At 40.0% G+C, this 24211-nt stretch overlaps 2 protein-coding genes across 7 annotated transcripts; both read right to left on the bottom strand.

The window, feature by feature from the left end:
* Positions 1 to 5764: 5764 nt before the first annotated feature.
* Positions 5765 to 20591, bottom strand: Klc (kinesin light chain). Of its 6 annotated transcripts, XM_076908347.1 has the most exons (8): positions 20223 to 20591; positions 19991 to 20086; positions 14952 to 15318; positions 14377 to 14542; positions 13312 to 14027; positions 12648 to 12851; positions 10965 to 11081; positions 10492 to 10795 (listed from the first exon to the last, which is right to left on the bottom strand). In XM_076908347.1, the coding sequence occupies exons 3-8, from the start codon at positions 15291 to 15293 to the stop codon at positions 10670 to 10672; spliced, it is 1671 nt and encodes a 556-aa protein (XP_076764462.1). In that variant the 5' UTR covers positions 15294 to 15318; positions 19991 to 20086; positions 20223 to 20591; the 3' UTR covers positions 10492 to 10669. The 6 variants fall into 6 exon arrangements, with proteins under 6 accessions (XP_076764471.1, XP_076764426.1, XP_076764462.1 ...); XM_076908356.1 differs by lacking the exons at positions 10492 to 10795; positions 19991 to 20086; positions 20223 to 20591 and adding exons at positions 5765 to 6169; positions 17274 to 17590; XM_076908311.1 differs by lacking the exons at positions 19991 to 20086; positions 20223 to 20591 and adding an exon at positions 17274 to 17589 and having other exon boundaries at positions 10363 to 10795.
* Positions 20592 to 21822: 1231 nt separating this feature from the next.
* Positions 21823 to 24147, bottom strand: Eif5 (eukaryotic translation initiation factor 5). Its single transcript, XM_076908471.1, has 3 exons — positions 23086 to 24147; positions 22524 to 22727; positions 21823 to 22444 (listed from the first exon to the last, which is right to left on the bottom strand). The coding sequence occupies exons 1-3, from the start codon at positions 24145 to 24147 to the stop codon at positions 22322 to 22324; spliced, it is 1389 nt and encodes a 462-aa protein (XP_076764586.1). The 3' UTR covers positions 21823 to 22321.
* Between the last annotated feature and the right edge of the window lie 64 nt (positions 24148 to 24211).

Below are 24211 nucleotides of genomic sequence, written 5' to 3'. Positions count from 1 at the left end.
GGGGTGGGGTCCGGGGTATCAAGTCGTGGAGCGAATATTTTACTACTGAAACTCTCGTACAAATCAGCCTTGCAATTGTTGCATTATTCTCTGAATAAGAAAAAAGAAAGAATGAAAAAAAAACGAACGATAACGATAAAAAATAACGATGTGTAACCCTCGATGATACCGTGTAACGATAATAATTATTAGCGATTTATAAATGTACATTTTTCTCCTTTATTATACGTCGTACCTAATTTATTACGAAATTAATAATTCTTTTTTTTTTATTATTATTATTGTCATTGATACCTATAATATCGTAATTAATAATCCTCGTCGCAATTAAACGCGCTTTCGATCATCATAACACACCCCCAACCCACCCCTTCCCAGCACAAGACAGAAAAATCTTAATTGATTACGATTTAACCGTAACGTAAATGCTTCTAATATGCTAGTCAAGCCGTAACGAATCAGGAGTTTGTAAAAGAGTACCGTTTTATATCACCTATTACTCCTCCTCAATTTATCCTAATCTAAATCTCCCTGGACTCCTATCTGTCCCTTTTGTAAGTGTAACTTACTTTTCCACGCGAGATAATTTTTATTTGTTAACAAAACGAGAAACCCAACAAAAAAAAAAAGCAGCAGAAGTAATGGTAATATTGTTGATTATCAATTTACTCTCACCTTTATTACGATCATTAATTATTATTACTATTGTAACGTGTAACACACTATGCTCAATAAAAACTTTTCTATAATTCGAATGTGGATGGAAAACAGCGCTAATATGGCCCGTGAATAAAGTTGTGTAATAAAAATTTCGTACGCTATAACCTTTGCATCTTCTTTTTTATTTTCTTTTTCTTTTCCGTTTGTTTACAGTGTTTTAGGACACCGTGACGTTCGTGCCATGCAAAAGAAAGCAACGAAACAAGCTTCACTACCGAGAAAAGACGATTAGTGGTTAACAATAGCCCAACCGACGAGATCCGTGCCATATTTGCATCGAATTTTTTTTCCGTATCGTATGAGCGCGCATTCGTGCATCTGGCAATTAAGGCAATTATTTACGAACAGACTGGAGATATTTATAGTCACATTTATTATATTATAAATAGCCAGACAATCTTATCGACGGACTGTGGACGTTCGTGCAAATACATATTTTTAGAAACACATTTGAAGATACGTAAGTAAAGCAAGCGGATCTAATTTAAGAGCTCCTAATTGAAACTGTGCATCCGATTTTTCGTCCGATAAATTATTCGTAAGAATTCCTGGAGTTAAATGTATAAATAATTTCGACCGAGTGTCTTCAACTTGTAGCAAACAACTTTATTCACTTGCATCTTCATTTGTTTCACCCTCTAGATATTGCAACGTATACTTTTTTACATTTCGTATATCCTTCTAACGTTACATACGTACTGTATGTTTGTCAAATTACGGTATTGCCATGATCTATGAGGTGATGGAATCAATCTTCAACGTCTATTCCTGCCATTGATACAGCGCTATTGTAAAATGGATGAGCAAAAGGTAAAAGGAATGCATCGCAAGAAAAAAGTTTGTTGAAAAATAAATTAAACGGATGATAAAGAGTGGGAAAAGTTGAACGAGTCAGATGTTAATCGAAGAAGAGACGTCTTAGAATCGAGAGAAACGGGGAGCTAGGATTCGTAAGTTTCAGTAATTGAAGAAGAAGAGGGAACCAAGACGGACGAACGTCTCCGGTTAAGAGACTTGTGTAAATGAAACAAAATACAGGAAACAAACCAAGGCTTTCTACCAATAAACGTTTAATAAAATCCGAAGAAACAAATACAATACGTGTCCCCCTACAAATTCGGTTGGCGATAAATAAATGATTCGATGCTCTCCACACGGAGGAGGCAAATGAACAAGGATTACAAGTGGAAATATTTATTATAAATCAAAATCTTACATATTAGTTTTAAATAACAGTACTTGCACCCGAGAGCTACAATACCTTAAAACAAATAAGTGGTTTGGTTTGCTATAGAATAAAGCGACTACTCCCGACGGTAAGTGGACACCATATCTTATTTCTAATATCGTATCACATCTATTCCTCGATTACAAATCGGACCGTCTGACATCGATCCGTACAGCTCATTTAAAACTCGCTCATTCTCAAACCATAACAATAAAAAAAAGAGAGAATACAAGAAACACTAATCCCTTCAAAGAACCAAAAAAAACCTATTAAATATACCAAATGGATAATAAAACTCTAAAATTGTAGCCATTATAAAATAACACGTGTCTTTTACCGCTCGCTCGAAGCGGAACACGCATCGCAAACGAATCACCAACAAGACGTTAAAAGCCAACTAATTAAATATAAATATTCATTATCGGTAATTAAAATCTGCGTCTCATTTAGCCGAATGAGAAAAAGAAACCGGGACGAATACGTATAACAGCGATGCAGGCTTAGCTCAATTCAACTAAATTGCAGTTAAAATTAAAAAGAAGTAAACCCAGCTGCCGGACGTGGGAAACTATTTCATCGGGATACGCTACTCGACACCGCTAACTAAATTACAAAGTAACGAACAAGAATTGTCAGTTGAGAATTGCAAAGACGAACGTGGAAGGAGAACGCAGGAAATCCAAAATGTGGAGAGTGAAAACTGCTAATCCTAGGCCTCCAAGCTCTCAGGCGCAGAATATACCATAATATCAGTAAATGCATGTTTCTTCAGAGTAATGAGTGTACACGCGAGAATCAAATGAAAATGTGTACCAGTAAGAGGGAACAAAATTAACGATGAAAGGGAAATGATCGTTGCATAAAAAAAAGAAAAAAGATGAAACTTTGCCTCGCGATCGAAAAATGCACACGAAATCGAGAAACAAACCCATCATCATCGCTACGACGGTTAAACGATCGCTGCACACTAGCGTTTCGGGGTGTAGTCGATATCTTTTGAACTAGGCCAGTCCGATGGAACTTTCTCACGTTATTTGAATTTTTGCCACTAAGCAAATTCTCACCGTCTTCTTTTAACTCTTTCTTAAACATCCAACGCGTACACGCATACGAACAGACCTTTGAAAAGTGCGCATGTTGAACAAGCAAGCGGACATTTGTAAAAATCGCGGTTTCTCTTCAATTTCCTTGCATCTGCCGCGAAAAGTATTATGATAATATAATAGTTGCAGTAATTCGCCCTTTCACAGTGAAATACGAGAACAGAATAAATTTCATGTCTAAAATTGAATTTCACAAAGTGCAATTAAGAAACTGAGTATTTCTAAACGATTCCATGAAATCAGCCGAGAAATAATTCTCTGAATATGGCGAGCAGGAACATTCGCACTAAAGAATAGATATCTTACTCTGCTATTTATTACACTGTAAAAGGGTTATCGAGTAACTCTTTGCAAGATTATGTCGTTCGTTGTCATCAAGTACTGATGAAGATATTTCGTAATAGATTATACTCGCTACTTTCTGGCATAGTATTCCTAAGCATAGTCATAGTTGCTGTTCATCAACTATACTTACTGCGCGGTATGGTTTAATTATTGATTATTCGCAACAACGATATCAGCGTACTCGTTCGTTAAGTATTTAGAGCGAGCCATTTCTTAACACGCTGATCGAACATGACAGACGGTCTAGTAATCAGCCATTACAGCAGCTGGTTTCGCAATGAAAAAGTTAAATGGCGCGTGAAACTGATAGGAAATGATGGCAATGCCATGCGTCTCGAAACGGAAAAACGTCTTCCATCGAGGTCTTCAATCGAGCTAAACCTTACAATAGAACTCCATTTATTTCGACTCTACGAGACTGTCATCGTATCAACAGCTCGTACAGGGTTGAATTAATCCAAAAATACTAATATCTATCGTTACTATTTAAATAGTATAATATCCTTTTAATGCATACTAACAAAAGTTAACAAACTTTACACGTATTGAATATCTCTAGAAGAAATTTTCGCCCTAGATTCAACTAATCTAAACTTATATTTAGTTACTATTTCGAATATCGTAATATATGTAGAAAAAACTTACTGAAAATAGCCATTAGTCAATTAATAAGCATATAAATAAGCAGTTCTTTACTCGGTATCAAGATGGCGGGCTCTAAGACCTCGCAACGGCCCCAGGATTTCTTAAACCTGCGCCAGATCCAATCAACTAGCTCGCGATCGTATAAATGGAGTTCTACCGTACTTAAGTCTACCGCAAGGACTTGACTAATTCAAAACGATTATCATTCTACGATGTCGTAGCTGCTCGCAACGATCCATCTATTTCTCAGGCTCGGTATTAAATTCACAGCCGGTTACAATATGATCATTGGTTTCGAATGCTTAAGCATACGCCGTACACCGTCGCATAAAAAATTTGCTAAAGGCAACCGCTATTTGCGCGATCCAATACAGAATTCACTCTCGAATAGAAGGATATAACGCGTTCCCACACGTTCAAATAATTTAAATAGTCGCGGTCCTATATAATACAACGTACAATGATAATCCGTCATGCTTGCCACTGGTGTCGTAATTTAAGAGGAAAATAAAAGCGAAAATAACGAACGGATCGAAGTAGAACGCGATGAGAATAAATTAAGTGTTTGTAACATATGTAAGTATACAATATATAAGTACTTAAGCGTACGATTCTAAATAGGAGAGAAATAAACGTCGCCGGGCGTATTGGCTCCTTCCACTATTGTTTAAACGCGTTGTCTCCAGCACGATTCGACTCTGTGACGAGAAACGCGAGGAAAAACGTGGTCTCCCCTTGCGGTTAGCTTCATCGTTATACTCTTTTAAATATGACGAATGGATATACTCGCGTTTATTCTAACGTGCACGTTTGGGTGTTATGTGTGTCTATCTGTGTGTATGTTTCACCGTGCGTGTAAGGATACATTCAACAATGCTAAGCGACATACAAATGTTCACCTCTAATTTTCATCTTACCATTTTCGAACGTCGATCGAGAGAAGCTAGAGCTCGTGGAATGATTACACGTTGTCGCGTTAACGCGTGCACACATTTGCAGACGCACGCGAAGTATCTGGATGGTGGAGGATTGACCGCGATAATTCGCGACATTCTGCGAACCAAAACTGTACAAATAAAGATAAATTTTGAAAGCTATTGTTGAAAGCCATTGAAGGCTACTTACATTCCTTCTGCATCGTTTCGATATTGTATTTTACAATTTTCAAGATACTGCAATATAATTTTTATAGGTAATATACGTTAAATATATTATTATAGCGCAAAAATTGTGTTAATAGATATCCAGAAATTAAGGATTGATTAAAAGTTGCAATTTCTTCTGTGGCCATTTACAAAATTTTGGCAAAATGATGACAAGCTGCAATTAAAGCTTCTCATCTTTTTTAAATCAGCGACACACGAATGTCGTAGCAACGGGACAATCTATCAGTGTCTACAAACACGTGCACGCCTTTATGTACAACCTCCAGCATAATAGAATGATCAACGAAAGGGATATGTTTATGGAGTGATTAGATGCGTGTAGATGCACTTATGGACGCAATGTATGTTTGAGAAGAAAACTGTTGATCGCTCGTTTTTCTGTACAATGCGAGGAGAGAAGATCGGATACACCGCGGTTTTTCTTCCTTTAGCCTTCAATGTAGCTTGCAGCAGTGTGAATAGCCTTCTGTTCTTCGCGTTGAAACGAGAATGAACGCAAAGAATGTTAACTCGAACTTCTTTTCGTTCTTCCCCATTTTTTTCTTTTTTTAATTCGAATACACGTTCGAAGCACAACAGACCAATTCTCGCCTTCCTATACTTTGTACGTCTTCTTTCTTTGCATTCTATTTCCAAACGGACAGTCGCTAGCCACGAAGCCATAAATTATTGTCCCGTGTCAAGCACGAGCAGCAACATCGAGTACTTCTTTACGGTGCGTCTGATTAATCGAGAAAAAAAAGCAGCTGGAATGTGCTGTTACACGTTAAACGATCCAGATACAGTGGACGTCAGCCAATGTTTTGACCAAACAATGCAGAGTCCCGAATTTATCGTCCTGGCGTAATCGTTTCGCGGATTGTTCTTTCTCTCTCTCCCCCCCCCCCCTCTCTCCCTCCCTCCCTCTCTCTCTCTTTCTTACGTGGTACCATTTACTGTGCACGAACGTAATACTTCCGGTCCTGAAACAGAAGAGGATACACCGTTTCTAGAGAGATCGATCTGAGAAATCTTCGAAGAATCCCGTGCCTTCGATTCTGATGAGATCTGAACGATGAAATAGTTTAAACTTTAAAATTTAAATGGTAAAATTTAAGGAAAAAAAGCAGAAAATTTCGAAACGTACAAATTTAAACATAAATTTAACCCTTCGCGCATCTACGAATTTAAATGTTTGAAAGAAATTTGAATTTTTGCAAGTTGGCAAACTACAAAATCCAGTATAAACAAGTTTTTAATGGTATTTCATAAGTCTGTGGGAATTTGAAAGTGCGAAGTATAGAAATCTGAATGTTTGATTTTTAAAAAATCGCGAACGAACGTGCGAGAAAATAAGAAAGAAAAAAAGGAAATAGATGCAAATGAAGTTATTTCATATCGAAGGCACAAGATTCGCGCGAGACTTCAATAAAAATATTACGAGAGCTGAAAAGAGTGTGACATTAATTCGTATGGTACCATGGCAGGCAAAATATCGACATAACATTTACAGTAATTAATTACTGCTCGGTGGTGGTTTTAAACGTATGTACAACAAGCCAAATATTACAACGTACCATGCTAGCTACGGACTTTACACAAATGGAGCAGTAATTAATCGCCAGGACACTCGACGATAATTATCAATCGTGATCTCCGAGTTATGTTCCAAAAAAAAAAAGAAAAGAAGAATGGTAAAAATATCGTCTGCACCGTGGCAACGTCTAAAATTAAAGTGGTGAGTCGGACGATGGTGAATTGGCGATGGTACGAGAAAAAAAAGTAATTAATCATCTGTGTATCGACACAAAACATTAGGGAGGGAAAATAAAAAGTAAAAGACAAGGAATAATTGACAGAGAGAGAAGAAAAAAAAAGAAAACAAAAATTATTCTACAAAATCTACGGATACGCACCTGCTACAGAGCACCCGGTTTAGTTTCGTCCCGGTAATTCGCTTGTCCAGACGAAATCGTACTCCAGAGTGGACATCCTTTTATCTAAGTCCCGGCCCGCAGAGTACTCAAATCAAAGCGAAACAAAACGACAACGCAGATATCGAAAAAACGACTGGTAATGACGGTTAAAAAACACAAATGGCGTGCGAGGGGTAATCAACAATGCAAATGCAGTTATACATATATACGCATTCTCTGTTTCGTACAAAGGTTCCTACACATCGGTTTAGGTGGTAGTAACAAATACATCAGGTCAGTCTGAAAACTTTCGCTGTTTCCGTGTTGTGTGGATCGCAATTCGCTGGCTTTGCTGCAAGTGTGATTAATTACAATTTCTCAAGCCCCAACACATATCGCCGAATAACATTGATACGTTAAAAGAAAATCTTTCCTTCGTGCTTTTCGAAATACTCTTCCAACGTCTTGTACGTTTCACGACGTGCGTATGCTTTTCCTTAATGTCTGATGAGTCCATTGAAAAAATTCTATTAGATCGTACGCAATAGGATGATTCTAAGTTTCACTAAACAGTGTATTATGAAATTGATCGATTAATATAGCGTAGTGTTTAAAACGGTATTACAATTATATTTGTATAAAAGTCGAGTGGAAGCGATAGACGAGGGTTTCAAAGGACAGTGATCAATGTTACTCTGATGAGAAAAATGGTGTCTGAAGGAAAACTGTTTTCGAAGAAGAAACATTGAAAATGCTTTCAAGTAGCACTTCGATTTCGCAGATCATAATCATCTTTTCATCGACGAGGAATACATTTCTATATATCGTGTTGGCAAGGAAGAATATTGGCGGAATTGTACAGTTTCGTTGTTCGAAATTGCGAAAACTTTTAGCATGACCCAATAATAAGAGAGAAAGGGACACAAAGGTAGATAAAACGTGATGAGGATCCCACGGTATACCACGACCCCCCTCGAGTCGAGTAACAATCAAGATGTCCATGTTCAGTTAGAAAATAATTTATTCGTTCGCTCGTTAAAGTCTCAAGGCGTTACTTATTATTAAATAATTCATATTTCCGCAACAACTGATCGCGAGTTCGAACATTATAATTGGATAATATCGTGACATTTCGTTTATAGACAGAAAGTTCGAAGTCTCGGAACGCAATGGGAGACGAATAAAAAGTGGGATACAAGGTGCCCCGAGCACTAGTAAAAATTGTAAAAAGTACCCTTTCGTCCGTAAGTTCTTGAGATCTACTTTTTAAAATACAATCATTTGTCGTGCAAACGAGAATCGTTTAAGAATAATAATAATAGTAATAACAATAACAATAATAATAATAATAATAATAATAATAATAATAATAATAATAATAATAATAATAATAATAATAATAATAATAATAATAATAATAATAATAATAATAATAATAATAATAGTACTAATATAACATACGTATATATATATATAATATATATATATATTTATATTTATATTTATATTTATATATATAACCCATATATATATATATATATAACCTAGCGAATTGCACGGCACTGAATGCCTAATAAATATATGTAATACTTTTCCGAACGGGTTGTTTTATTATTTAAATGAATAAAATGATAAAACGTTCAAAATTTATAGACACCTCACAACGCGCTAAAGGAAACAATATGGCGGCGGTCGAATGCAACTCTAAGCCAAACAGGAGAAAGAACGAGTGTATAATTGAACGCATATGTTAATTACATAGAAATAGACGAACGAGCGTAAAAAATAACACCGATGATGACTCGAGCCCTGAAGCTCAAAAAAGACCGTGGCTGGGTCTGATTGAAAGTCAAGAATAGACAATTGTATCGTAAGAACGACCAATCGCAGAGAGAAAATTAATGGGTTTTTCAAAATCATTCGACTCGCTTATTAAATTTTCAAATCGTCACCTTTGCAAATCTATACTGTACTATATAGTTAAGCAAAAGCCGTTGCTAACAATTGTACTACTTGTAATAATAATAATAGTAATAATAGTAATAGTAGTAGTTTGTGTGCGTGGTTTCACGATGTTCTGGCTTACGAGAGAAACAGCATGAGCATTAAAAAAGGAAAAGGAGAAAGGAGTTCGTTTTAAAAACTGGTACTCTTTTCGCTCGCACGAACGATTGGCGTTATACTCTGCTCTCCAGTCAAGGGTAACTCGCGAGAAGCGATAGTGTAATTTTTGTTACGAAAATAATTGTCTGTGGAAGCTTAGTCGTTTAGTTTACTCTAATTGCTTACTACACGGTTGTGTATAATACAAGCGTACGATGTTTCGAACAGTTCTAGATGGTGATAATTACAGATAAATAAAATGCAACGAAATGCTTCGTAGAAAGCACCTCTTCAATTCGGATATCGATTCACTTTCATCGATTTGTTTTTCTCGAAAAAGAAAAGATCGACACGCAGAAATAAATGAAAAGAACGTCGTTATCACAGCTTGCGTGTAGAAGTGATCTGTAAAAAGCTGTTTTACTTTTTCTACATGTTACTCTCCAAGACGACAATTAAAAATGTATTAAAAGAAACGGATAATAAAATGGAGATAGCAACGATCGGTTACCGAAATTCTTGTACAGTAAATATAGTAAAAAACGAGTGCAGTATCAGGTGCTTTCGTCATTGTTAATCAGGGATACCTGGTTGCGAGAAAGAACGGTGAAATGCCCAGAAAAATCTCGGACCACCCAATTCCTATATCCGACGAACTATACACTCCTATAAATGCTTGCATTTTAGAGGAATCATGCGAAGAGAAAGGTACAGTTGAGGAGACACGCGTTAACTACATTTTTCTCAGTACTGAACGGACGTGCTCGAAATAACTCTTCTCTTTTTATATTTTTCTAATTTGATCGACCTATCCTCTGTCCAAACATCGTACGAACTTTAATACTATTGTAAACGACCTCCTATAAATTTGTACATTTAGGATTTTAAACCATTTTCCTGGAAATTATTGTAGTCACATTGATAATTTTTTAAAAGTCGTTTCAGAAATAAATTTATTACAATTTAATCGTTTGATTAAAGGATCAGGATCAAAATTTACTTATGTTCGAACAGAAAAACATGGTTATCGAAATTAGAATGACCAAATCTGTAGAAGGGTATTCAACAAATTCTGAATACTGGTTCAGGAGAACGGTGCAAACCTACACGAAACCTCGCACGACGCTCGAGTCGAACACATAAGAAAAATGCCAGAAAGTATATTTGTTTAAATACACGCGTCACGACTTAGCGCCGAGAAGAACGAGCAGAAACGTTAGGAACTGTGGTACAATTAACGCGTGTCATCGCAACTGTACCCGCCCTCTTCGAGAGGCTCTCGCTACGTGGAATTTAAAAATGGACACCTAAATCGTACATTTCTTTTAACTAGGCAATCCGTTCTTGTCCTAGAGGTACGTATAATAAACGCAGTCGTACACCGGAAGTACGCCGCGCGGCGACTGAGCGAATAGATCGAACGAGAAAAAAGAAAAAGAGAACGCTACGAACGAAGGATTTATCCTACATAGAAGAGTGAATCCCGAAAGCTTGGAAGATCTTGTTTTTAAAACCGTGTCTGTTAGAACTAGCGTCGTTGTGGCCGGACTGTCCCTCGTGTAGCTCCCTTTGTACCAGCGGCAGCGAGCCCTGTGATTGTGTGTCGTGTCGCCGATTCATCAGAACAGGCCGGATAACGAAAAAAGAACAAAAAAAGAAAGAAGAAAAGGATAGTAGACGAGACTAATTCGTGTGCTACGAACATGCAGTGCGTACTAAAACTGAATTGGTCACGTTTTTAATGTGAACGAGAACTTACCTCGTCGTGTTGCTCGTGTTCGCTGTTGGCCAGACTTGACCGCGAGCCGCGTCTCGTCGATCCCTTCTCCTCCCCTAGAATCTGAGCGACTTTCCCTTGTTTTACGAACTCCAATGTCTGTTTCGAGGGGAAACGGAAATGGTTACTCAAGTAATCAGTACTTCCGCGATGCTCGCGATTAACCCTATAACTACCAAGTTACCATTCCGGTTGTGAAATTTTTTTCATATAACGGCGTAAACTTAGATAAATCTTGTTCTTTCTCGCTGTGATAGCGTTTCTCACGTAAGGATGCATAACAATGCAACTATTGTCGATCCAATGAGACGAAGCGATCAATATAAAGAGAAGAGTACACGTGATGGACGCATGAACAGAATCGGTTCGCAGATTCCAGATTCTCGCGATGAGTGACAATCGATTGGCAGTCCAAGCTGCAACCGCAGCAAGTGATCGCATGAACGTCCATATTATCTACTGCCTCGTCACGTAGGATGCATTATAAATGTACTTTGCTTTGCGCAACAAGTCCTCTGAGACAGTAAAATTTAAATGGGACTGGACAGATTTGTTAGAAAATTTCAGATATTAATGCTTTGCGGAGTCTTCGTATATTTCATGTTAACACATTCGCAGTTAAATGTCTAAAGATATTTTAACATGTGTGTATTAAAACTGCAACAATTAGTTTCTAAAATTCCTCGCAAAACAAGAATTCTCGTTTCCCGATGCGAACGTGTTTAGATACTCTGATCCAGTATTTTCGTTATACTCCATTTCTAAATGGTATTGCCCATTATTTCTGCGAAACGCGTCAGCAGCGCTGCACACAATAAGTATCAGTGAGGGAAATATCTACTTGCTGTAGTATTTTGTTAAATTGAAATAATCCTGATCCCTGCATTATTAGACTACAATTGTAAGCTGAGTGTGTTACGCAAGCAATTATGAACTCTGAGGCACTTCGATTTAGAGTATGATTCAATAGTCAAAACATTGAAAAGGCTTGATAGATTTTTGACAAAGCTAGCTGAGCGCACATCAAAGGCATTAACGAAATCCTGTTTCGTATAAGACAAAACATACAAACTTATACAAACGATTATCAACTAAGTAGGATGGCTTCCACATGATGACAACTTATAACAATGAGCGCATTATATTTCAATCAGAAATGTTACAGTTCTCTCAAATCTATTCAGACGATATTGGAACTCATAATCGAGACTGTGCTTGACTATGTTTGCCAAAGAAATGAAATAAACGTTGGGATTCTTCACCGATCCTTAGTAGTTATAGGGTTAGAACGATCTTTCAATGCTTTAAACACATTCTAAGCTGATGTATTCTTCTATGTTCTTCAGAAGATGCGAATCGTTCTTGCAGTACCGATATGACTTACAAGCGTCAGCTTAAACGACTGCGATATTGCATGACTCACATGAATCATTAACGCAAGCTTCGAATGTGCTAAAACAACATCAACAACTCTCTATTCGATTTAACGATCTTGACAGGGCGCAATACATCCAAGAAACTAATCTCTTCGCATCACGTACTAGATAATTTTCTTTCTGATCGTTTTTATACGTCTTCAAGTTTCTTTCACCGTGCTATATGTTCCGTTACTTCTATCGTGAAAGTCTAGACAGTAGTTTGTAGTCTAACAATTGCTTCGCTTACCTCTCTTCGTGACCTCAAAGCGCAATCCTCAAGAGTTTCTGCCGCCTCGTATTTCCCTTGCCTTCGGTATAACGCAGCAAGATTCTTCAGGGTAGTCGTGACTGTAGGCGAGTCCACCTTGGCTGCTTTATGCCAGCCTCCATATTCTCCGTATGGAGCGTTCTCTTTATTTCTATGTTTATTCTCTTCCCTTTCTTCCGCAACCTGAAACGAGCACGTTGTTTTTCCATCACTCAGTGGATTCTAGCACCTTCCGTGTCACCGTTACATCCGGTAACCGTAAGTAACCCTCGCAATACCAGAGGAAAGGATTCGTCGAACGACAAGTCGAGAGATCGTAAATTAGAACTCGTTTCTTGGTGCAGAAGATACCCAAGTAAAAACGTTTATTATCATATATTTAACTTTGACCTTTGGTGTACACGAATTGGATTAAGCGGAAAAAAAGAATAGAAAGAACTGCGCGTAAAATGTAAAAAAACCATTGGCTACCTTATTTACAAAATATAACATACTTGAACGTCATAAAATTTTGTACAAACAAGAAATTATTTGACTTAAATGCACGAGAGCATCGTTAATTCGAAGAACGCCCCTTGGTATTGCATTGATCGGCTTTGGACTCGGTATTGCAAAGATCGGAAAGCACTGAAGGCGTCCTTACCTGCCAGATTGGTTTATTATCACTAGCAATAGCACCAAACTCCTTCTCGTGTGCTCTAGTCAACACCTGTTTGTACAAAATCTCCGCGTCCTTGTATTTGGCCTGTTTCAAGTAGCACGAGGCCAGATTATTCTTCGTCTTGGCGACGTTAGGATCGTCCGGGCCGAGTTTACTTTCGTAGATCTCCAACGCGCGCAAATAGTAGCGTTCCACTTCCTCGTACTTGGTCTGGTTCTGGCAGAGCAACGCGAGATTGTTTAGCTGCTTCGCGACGTCCGGATGATCGCGTCCGAGGACCTTCTCTCGGATATCCAGGGCGCGTTTGCACAACGGCTCCGCCTCCTTGTATTTGCCTCGCTTACCGTACAAAACGGCCAGGTTGTTCAACGTAGCAGCGACAGCCGGGTGGTTCTCGCCAAGCGTCTTTTCGCGAATCGCCAGCGCGTCGTTCAACAGGTTCGCTGCCTCTTTGTATTTGTTCTGATCTCTGTATACTAACGCAAGTATGTTCAACATCGTGGCGACGTCCGGGTGGTCGTGGCCGGAGGTCTTCTCGAGATCCTCCAACGCCTGTTTGCAGAGCGGCACGGCCACCTCGTAGCGGCCTTGGCTCGCGTATTGTATAACCAAATTGTGCAGCGTACGCAAGCGCGCGGGTATCTCGTATCCCGCGTTTACTTGTTGTGCAAATTGTGAAGGCGGTGTAGGCGATATCGCTGCAATAGAAAAACGCCGAACATTGCAAACAAAGTGACCCTTATCGCGGTGTCGTTAAGCCTGTGCGAACGCAGAATCTCTCCGCTTCTCGATTGGTACAATGAAATTCTCAATATACGATGTTGCGTATCGTTAGTCTTGTAGTATACAGAACTTTAAGGAAACGATTTAAATCGTCATCAAAGAACTTCATCGAGGTTCATCATCCTGGGAAGTTCTTCTATTCTTCATAATAAATAGTCCTTTAAGAGTTTTAGGATCTCTTCCGCGTTATTCGCACAGACTTAACGGATGAACTTCAAACACCTGCAAGAGATGCTTGATAAAACAATGAAAAAGCGAACGTACACTTACTGTTTCGATCGTCTGCATCATCATCAGGGAACAGATCAACCACAGGATCGTCTGGCTGTCTGTCTTTAGCGTTTTCATCGTCCGCGGAGGGATCCGGATCGTACTGTTTTATGCTTGCCATGAAATCTAATTGTTTCTTTTGTTCCTCCAACTGGGCTACCTGGTAAAACGTTACATGCGTTAGTCCCTTGTTTAAAAAAATGTTACATATTATCTATTGGTATGCGCCTCCGAGTGTCGTCCACACCCTTTTGAACTCCTGAAGAGCGAAGTAGCCTGAAAAGGGTGGAAAGATATTTTACACGAACGTCGTATCGTCGAAGTTCAAGTTTCGTGCACACATATGGATTGATCCTTAGGAAACGCCGAGTTTACGGCTACTGAGTAACGACTACTGAGAACGCAAAAAATCAAATTGTAATATTGAAACGAAATTGCTGAAAACATTTCACGAATGTGTAACGAACGCGACCTTCGAGGAGCCCGTGTATATTATTGCATTAGATGAACGCAACGCTATCATCCCCATCGTGTTGCGCTTCTGAAATGCTCCCGATTCAATTACTTACTGCTTGCTCGCTGGCTTGCAACTTTTGCTGCGTTCCAGCCAATTCGTCCCTCAACCAGGCGTTCTCTTGGCACAGCCTCCTCACTTGCGTCCTCAACTTCTGTTTCTCGGCCTCCACCATTTGCAAGTGGTTCGCAAGGGCCATCATGACCTGTGCCTCGCCGAGGCCCAGCTCTATCATCTCGATGTTCTTCGACAGCAAGCTAGCTTTGTCTCTCGCCACCGGCGCATCTTGGGTCTGAAGGGCCTGTAAAAGTCCGCCGTGCTCCACACGGAGGGCTTCCAACCCCTGTGCCACAATTCTGGCACCAGCCATAATTTCTTCCTGCGTCATGGCCGTCATTCTACCAATGTTTTCTATTTTTTTGCTGGAAATTAAAAACAGCCGGTTACACATACATAGTAAACATCGAATCGGACGTAAAATTAAAGAATTTCGTTAGCCATTCTTTATTTCAAGTATTACTTTGAATATTATTTTATTTTAGGTATCACGTTCTCGTTAGTACTGTTAGACAGTAGGAACATGTATCGTTCTTTAATCGAGGAAAGATGTGAGTCGAACGTGCAACGTTCTATCGCAATTTATTTCAATCGAAATCGATTGTTATGCAGTTGTCGCAACGATAACACCGCAGAGTGATAATGAGGCTGCGTTTTGCGCAGCCTTCTACGATCGCGACCAAAGGCAGAAAGCATAAAGAAAAAGGTAAAGCTAGGCGGTGTACAGGCGGTATTTGGAACGACTTGGTTTACGCGCCAATAATTAACCGCAATCAAAAATAGGCATCGCCAAGTATTTCAACCGAGGCAACCAGAACGTATCCGGCATTCGCACACGTACAGAGAACGTTTTCGTACTCAAACTGGCCGGAGTGATTCCGTTCCTACGTAAACATACGATCCCCTATTACGGCCTAACGTTCGTTCGTACGAGCGAAAATGGCTTTAGGAACACTCAAACACCGATTACCAAGTAGAGTTAATTCGAAATAAAAACTTACCCCATGTTAGGGCCACGTAAAACCTACAGAAATCAATGGTTTTGCATGGACGCGCATGCGCGGTAGTCACGGCGCTTCTGGTGTTCGTAGGTGTGACAGAACGTACCGAGTAAAAGTGAATTTTCGAGAAGGAAAGACTAATCGGCGGTATTCGCGCGCCTCGCGAATAATTATTGTCGATGGAACGAAACGTTCGCGCGACGAATCGCTGGATGACACGGTGGAGTACGAAATTCAATTGAAAATAAGATCGTTCCGATAGAAAACTTACCCCATGTCAGAACCGCGTTAAAACCCAGACGGAATCAATGGCTGGGTAATGCCGCGCAAGCGCGAATACCATGGCCTGTTCTTTTATGCGACATAATGTATATAGATGTAGAGAAGGGAGACGGTGAATTTTCAACGGATAAAGAGAGAGAGAGAGAGGGGGGAGAGGGGGGAGGAAGGGAGAGAGAGATGGAGATGGAGAAATAGAAAATTCGCGACGTCGTACTCAATCGATAAGGATGACCGGAAGTATAGATTCCTGGGGGGAAACGAGGAAATTACTGACTCGTCGGCGTGCCAGGTCAAATTCTGCATTTTAGGTTTCTACACCTGTAAACCTTGACCTCGTGCAATCGTCCCACCAAACAAGCCTTGACCTCGGCTATTACGACTGAAACGTCGCATCGTTTTAAGGGACAGATTCGAGGAAGAATGTCTCGTTCTCGTCGACGATAGTTTTCCGATGAACTGATTCATCAGAAAGACTTGGACTTAAAAGAACGATTGAACCTTGTTGCACGCAATTGTGAGCAGGGTAATCTTCACGAATCGATTATACTATATAAAGAATCTGAGAGAAGCGTGAAGAGTTAAAGCACGAATGTCTCGGGTCGTATCGACTTTTGGTGGAGCTTATATTACAAAGTACCGGTAGCGAAAATGAATATCTCAGCCGATGTTGTGAACGATGTGCTATGAAATTTGTCATGTCAAACAAATATAACATATTCCTTAATGTCGAGACATCTGAACGCTCCTCGATTTTCGAGAAGTATCATTTCGTTCCGTTCGCGCATGCAGTCGCGAGGTTTTTCTTAATGGCGCATATCGTGCTGCTGGAAAAACTGCGATGAAAAAACAGGCTGTAGGTGAGGTTTCTAATGAAAGTGCGCGGCAATTAGAGCTTGGTATGTTTACGTAAAACCGTGTAGCGGTGTAGGAATGCCTGATTCGACAAGGTGTTAATAAAAAAGGAAAAGAAATGGAAAAAACTAGATAGCAATCGAAATGGTTTGTAGAAGGATTCGTAAGTAGGGGAAACTACTCACATTCTATAAGCGTTCAGCGTTTTTGACATATCTGTTCTACCCATCGGTAATGTTGGACTCTGTTGGACCTACCTAATTTCGTGTACAAAAAAAAGTTTAACTTTCTACTATATCGATCTGTCTGTCGTTTCTTCGCGGACAGTCGCAGCCGTATTGTCACTCTCAGTCGATCGGATCTGTCGTAAAAAAGTCATTTATCCCGTGTCCAAAACCGTACAAAAATAGAATCTGTACAATATATGTATATGTATATATCTATATACACTACAGCGTGTCCCGTAATGTGATTTCTAAAGGGGGCCACCTCGCGGAATCGCGTTTAATTCTTTACTGAGAGGGCTAACGTTTGGCTTCGCACCCTCTACACGAAAGACCGACACGGCAGGGTACGGAAGGGGATGCGGTACGATTGCGCATGCGCCCACGATTTCATGGGTGTTCCTACAACTGCACAAAATAGGTGCACTGGACACCGGCATGTCGGATATACTTGCTGTGCACGACGGAATGAACGATACGTTTCTACTTTAAGAAAAGTGCTTCGTGCTTACCGTCGTTACTGCCCTATACGCAAATAAACGTCAGTCGGTCAGTAGGAATAACCGGGGGTGGATAAGGGTGGATATGCGATGAATGAACCTTCTAAGAGAGGGTGCTGCGCGTGTATGACACTTAACGCTTCGTAAAGGGCTGGGAGACACGTATCTACACGCACGTCCACCTACAATATCCCTGACCAAACTCTTTTTGGAGAAAAGAATATATAATTCGCTTGTAAAAGTACAGACTTGAAACCGATTTCGAACTACTTCCTTCCTCTACTTCTGCCCTGTTACCTTCCTTCTTTTAGTAATTAATTGCGTTAAACCGAACCGCGGTTACATGGACATAAAAGCATATCGCATTAATACAAGTAACACCGCGTAGATACGTATCATGATAGACAAACGCCGACACAGAATAGCGCCGTTAATAATTTTTTTAACCAATTAATTCGTCTGGAGTTTGTGGACCGTTTTAGGAGTTGCACGGGCAGCAGGGAACGCACATAGAGCGCGAGTTCTCGCAACCTTTCTCGTTTCTCGCAGGGGAACAGAAACCGACGATAGCCGGATGACTCACGGCATGACGACAGAACGTTACAAGTACTGTACCATGTGCGCCCGTTCGTAGAGGAGCGTACAACATGCAACCGCATCCATGCAACACCTATAAAAAATTGCCTTTCACGAATTTCATTCGACGATTCTATCGGGAAGAACGCCACGGTGTAATTAAATTAGCGATTTTTCGAAAGCTTCCACACTTTTCGATCGCATTCGATCCAGAAACTTTATTTATCGTTCAAAAAGTAACAAACAAGGCTGTTCGTAACAATACAAGACTTGGAGCATAAAAACGCTTCTGAGAAAGTAGCGCTGTCACGATTGATTAGGTAGCCTTTCAAGGATGCCATCTTATGGGTCGGGCGTGCATGTATACGTGTTAGAAATCGATAAGGCTATTGGGAAGAGCACGTGCGTGAGCATTTGACGTAAAACAGGGTGGACGATGTTTGTCTTATAGATTTAATACGATCATCTCATGTTACAAAACGCTTTTTATTTTATTAAAAGTATCCTTAATGGTATTGGTAAACGTTATAATAAAATATCTACAAATATACAAGATACAATCATTTTCGAATGCGCTCGAAGTTGTTTGAAAAGTTCGAGCTGAAGGTAGCGGTAGCGTGGCTTCGTTTGCACTCTCTAGATTAGATGCGCAAATTGAATGCTCAGCGAAGAGAATTTTTAAATTAGATTTTCGAAAGTATAAAATAGAAAGAGGTCAACGACAGCGCGGCGAAGTGCATTGCATTATTTTTCAGTCGCAAATGGTCATGGATGAGGCGAGACAATTGAAGATCTATATTTGTAAGGGGGATATAACGGCTTGGAACACTATGATTGGGATCCATATCGTATAACAATTGCATATTCGTTTTAAGTTTCACTTGTCTATAGCGGTAACAGTAAATGGGAAATGCGGTAACAGTATATAGAACGCTAGTTAGGAACTGCATGATGCGAGTTCTTGAAATATCTGAATAAATAATTCAACCAGCTCATCGAGACTATTCCATGAACGTTTCATAATTTCGTAGAGGTTAGGGATTCCAAGCACACGATAAAACAGTCGAATAAACGTCCATACAAGTATCCATTATTCCTGTTAAATGGTAAAATACACAAGGAACGGAAAAATATTTACAAATGGCAGATTTATTCAGTTTACAATTGGACGTTCCGCTTTGACGATCTTATCATCATCTGTCATCTTGTGCACAATCTTCGGTTATCTGCGCGTATTTATGTAATCACACTTAAAGAATGCACAAGGATACGCCGAACAATGATGCACCGTGAAACAATTTCTCTCGCCGCGAGTTCCGATACCATTTTTAGAAGATTAGTGAAAATTTCGATGGAACGCGCTCCTTTCTAAAGCCGCGTCAGAATAGGGATAATTATCATCACAATCATCGTCATGGTCACTGATTTTCTGTGATGGTTCCGAAGAGTCTTACAGGAACTGAATTAAAAACGATTTACTTCCGACGATCGTCTATCGAAGGCGTGGCAATTCGAGACCAAATAGATCAAACGATTTTCGACTCGCACGGGGTGCAAAAGTCGGAGCTTATATTTGAAATGCCTGGACGATCGAAAACTCACCCTTGCGAACGGTCCACGCAGGAATTTCCCCCTGTTCAGTGTATCATCCCACTTTCTTGATAAAGAACAGGATGCCTCGACGTTTCGAGGGCGAACCTTTAAGAGAATCGTTTTTCAGTGGGCAAACAGATTTCGGGAGGTTCAGCTCGTGCAATATTTGACCAAATCCGTGGAACGAAATGCAATGACACGACGGTCAGTGATACCGCCGAAAAAAACGGATTCCACTCACCGATCTCTATCGCGAATTCACTGTGAAACGACGGTCACGATGCGGAGGAACGTCGATCGAACTTTCGTCTGACTATCGTCCCCAGCGACAAGGTGGAACGCGATAAAGGAGACACTAAACTTTGTTTCCGCAGGTTTGATGACAGACTAAGATGGCGAAAACCGTGGAACTTAATAAGAGCACAGTAATCACATATTTCACGATTCGGATACCGAGTGGAGCACCGAGGGTGATTTTCACTCTCGCGACACCCTGGACGTCCGTTAAATTCCGTACGAATCGAAAATTCGTGCCTCGGAACGGATAAATTGCCGAGAAAATCTCCAGAATGTAAGTCGACCGTTGGCCGATAGTAAAACCGCGACTGAAGCGACTCTATCCGACAGCAACGCCAGTTACCGGAATTTTCTACGTTTCGTATCGATTTCTATGAAGCGACATTTTATCTTCAACTCGATTATATAGTTTTTTATGCTCGTGCAATGGTGTTGAACGATTGGTATTCAGAGAAATACGATTAGATAAAAGCCTAAGGCTTAATCAAACCTACAAAACTTACAGCAATTACAACGAATCTGCAGCTCATATGACACCAACTAGACGGAGCCAACCAATGAGAAAGATAGTTACTAGATAAAACTACTTCCCATTGGACGATCGTCGATTTATGTTTGCTCAATGTTGCACGAAACGACAGAACTTAAAAAACTATCGTATGGTTAAAATTACTAGTATGTTACAATATTTGAAAGCACAAAAGGAAAAAGAAGTGTTCATGCTTGAGGTTTTGTTGTTCCAAGGAAAGAGCTGCACCAAGGAGCCATTTTTAATTAAAGCAGAGGTTTATCCCTGTGCGGTGGAAATCAGAATACACCCACGGTATCCATCGGTAGAAGGGGGAAGAAAGGGTTAAGGAAGATGTAGATCTATCCATATACATTGTTAGTTATTAACTTGGATTAGTCACCACTATAGTCAACCTAATATTGAATTACACGTAGCGTCATCTTTATAGAAAGTACTCAAACCGGTCGCATATCATTATCGTCAAGGAAATTAATTACTGATAGACTAGCTTCAGCTCTTCAAGGAAAGCTGAAACTGAATGTCAACCAGTTTGACCATTTTCTACCGAGATGATGCCACTGATCTGTAAGTAGTTTCTCAAATATAAAATTGAATAGAAACAAATCAAATTATCAATAAATTCGGAGAAAATAGTAAAGAAACGTTGCGATGTCTGTAAAGATATTTTGTTAATTAATACGTGTTCAGTACATGTATTTTGATACATTATACGCACATACATAATGCATGCGAACTATATGATAAATTGTACGTCTTACCGCTTTGTCGCTAAGGGCATACAAGCGATTGAAGTACAGAAGATAAATCTGTGAAAAAAGTTTATCTTTTCTTTAAATCACAAACTGTCTTTTTATGTGAATCATTATTGATTCACCTATTTCAAAGGAATCGTATCAATTATGGATGGCTGAGTAAACTGTAATGGGTGTTTGTAATACCTATTTTTATTGCGTTGCTGGTACCGCGTGATTATAACTCGGAGGATACGCATACAAAATGAAAACGAAATTACTACATTGCGATAAACCATATTTATTTGAATAATTATTATTTGAATAGTAAATAGATACAATAGAGAACGCTTTCAGCAGGCCAACTTCCCAATAACGCCAGAGAACTATCAAAATCTTTTCTTTCTTCTAAAAGAGCGACGCGCATTAAGTTATAGAAGCATCGGCTCTCGTTCATTTCGAAAATCTCAATAATTAATTAGGAATAATGATATAGGTAATTCGCAAATCGCCTTATTAAAAAACAATAAAAATTATTACCGTACAGATAAATATTGTCAACTTGGGAACAGTTAAAATTTCTCATATACATATAATGGCATTTATAAATCACTTCCTTGGCCTAAAATAACAAAAAAACACTATATTATAATAAGAGATTGCATTGCGGCTCTTTGTATCATGTGAGAATAGATCGTTAGCGTCATCCTCTATCGGACATGTTCTTCCTCTAATTTTCCACGCCCGAGTATATGAGCATCTTTCTATCTTGTTTTCTTTCTAAATGGCATCGATATCAAAATCATCTTCATCACCAGAGCCTTCGTTGACTACAGCAGGCTTCTGCGCAGGCGGTGGCTGTTGCGGTTTCAGCGATTGTTTAGCTCTATCATCGTATTCAATCTACAAAACAAAAACGAAAAAACAATAATTGTAACTATACACAGTTCTAAACTTCTTATTCAAAACGCACGATCTTTACCTCCAAATCATCGTCTTCTTCCTCTGATTCAGAATCCTCTTCCTCTGCTTCCTGCAACCAGGTTAAGAACGGTGCTGCTTTCTCGTGAATTTCTTTCGATATCAAATCCTTTGATACCAAATCTTTTGATATATTTTTTCTTGTCACCTTGTTCGACCACTCGAACAAAGCTTTTTCCTCTAAAATATCAGCATCGTAAAACAGCTGAAATAATAAGCAGAAACAGTTTGTTAACTCGTTTGTGATCGATATTATATATAAACACATAGCGTTTTAACTCGCTAAGCACTGATCAAACATATTTGTATTCGTTAAAAATGGTTCAACGGTTTAAAATGTACGTACAGATAACGCGCGTACATCTTTTTAAAGATTGCTTTTAAAGCCTGCAGTTAACGATAAAGACTGTAAAGATTAGCCTGTACAGATAGAACGAACATTAAAATTGTTTTAGTGTAATTATCGCGATAAGAAGTGACGTAGATTGGCTCGTAGTATTCGTTAAGAATCAATTCAGAATCAGTGTGCCAGCAATGGCTACGGCTGCAGTAAACGATCTCACCTTCAAAATGCCAGGTACTTTCGGCATCAAAGCGTCCTTGTGCAAAGCTATCACCTGCTCGATTCCCTTGATCAAATACTTTTGCGCCTTGATATCGTCATGGGTGAAACGCAGAAGAAGCACGCGATATTTCTTCGCTTGGGCGGCGATATTCTGATCGAAGAGCAATTCAGCCAAGATCAACGGTGCTTTCGTCTTTATCTCCAAACGCTCAGCCTCCGAGATTAACTCTTTGTGGTTGTCTAATTGCCCGGCATCGCGACGACACTTCACCAGCTTGTAAAACATATCCATCCTTTCCTTTTCAGTCTTATCGAGATCGTCGCTGATGGTCATACCCTTGGCGCCCTCCGTTAGATCCTGCAGACGTGCTCTGACCGCCTCCTCCGACACGTCGACCGCCCAATTATCGTCGTCTCCGTTCTCGTCCGCCATCTTTTGAGGAGCCTCGACCACGATGTCGGTGGTGGTCGTATCGTTCTCCGGAGAACCAGATCGATCGCCGTTGGCAGTAGCGGTAGTCGTAGTGGTGGTGGTATTTGTTTCGCCGTTGGCGCGTTTCGAGCGTTTCCCACGTTTTCCCTCGGTTAATGAACTGCCTTGGACCGCAGGATTCAAGCTTGGCGGGTTCTTTAATATGTAGGTGTTCAATTTGTGATTACTTTCCAATAGACCGTGATAGCCGCACGCTTTGCATCCCTGCGAGATGGTACCCTTCTTCGAGCTGACCATCAGCTCGGTTTCAGGATTGTCGCAGGCCGGGCAAAGCACGTATTTACGGATGAACCCGTCGAGGAGGTCTTGCAGTTTGGTAGCGTCGTGCGAGCCGTTTACGATGAACCGCTCGTTTTTGAAGTCGAATTGGGTCTGGGCGCCGAGCTCGCAGCCAAAGTACTTGGTCGGGTAGGTGGCGGGCCGTCCAATCGCTTTCGCGACGTCGACCATGTTCACGATAACCGTTTTGATGCCGTTACCCTTGCCCTCCACTTTGGCCTGGATCCGCGGCATTTTATAGCGATAGAACGCATCGCTCACATTACGGTTCACGTTGACGCTCCCCATGGTGACGGCTGGCGTTTCCGTCTCTTGCACCTGGCTAACTTGATATCCCTACCGAGCGACAACA

Source organism: Xylocopa sonorina, chromosome 1 (genome assembly GCF_050948175.1).
Source record: "Xylocopa sonorina isolate GNS202 chromosome 1, iyXylSono1_principal, whole genome shotgun sequence".
In the NCBI taxonomy this organism is placed as follows: domain Eukaryota; kingdom Metazoa; phylum Arthropoda; class Insecta; order Hymenoptera; family Apidae; genus Xylocopa; species Xylocopa sonorina.
Note: the sequence above shows the minus strand (reverse complement) of the source record. Positions and strands in the feature narration are given on the sequence as shown.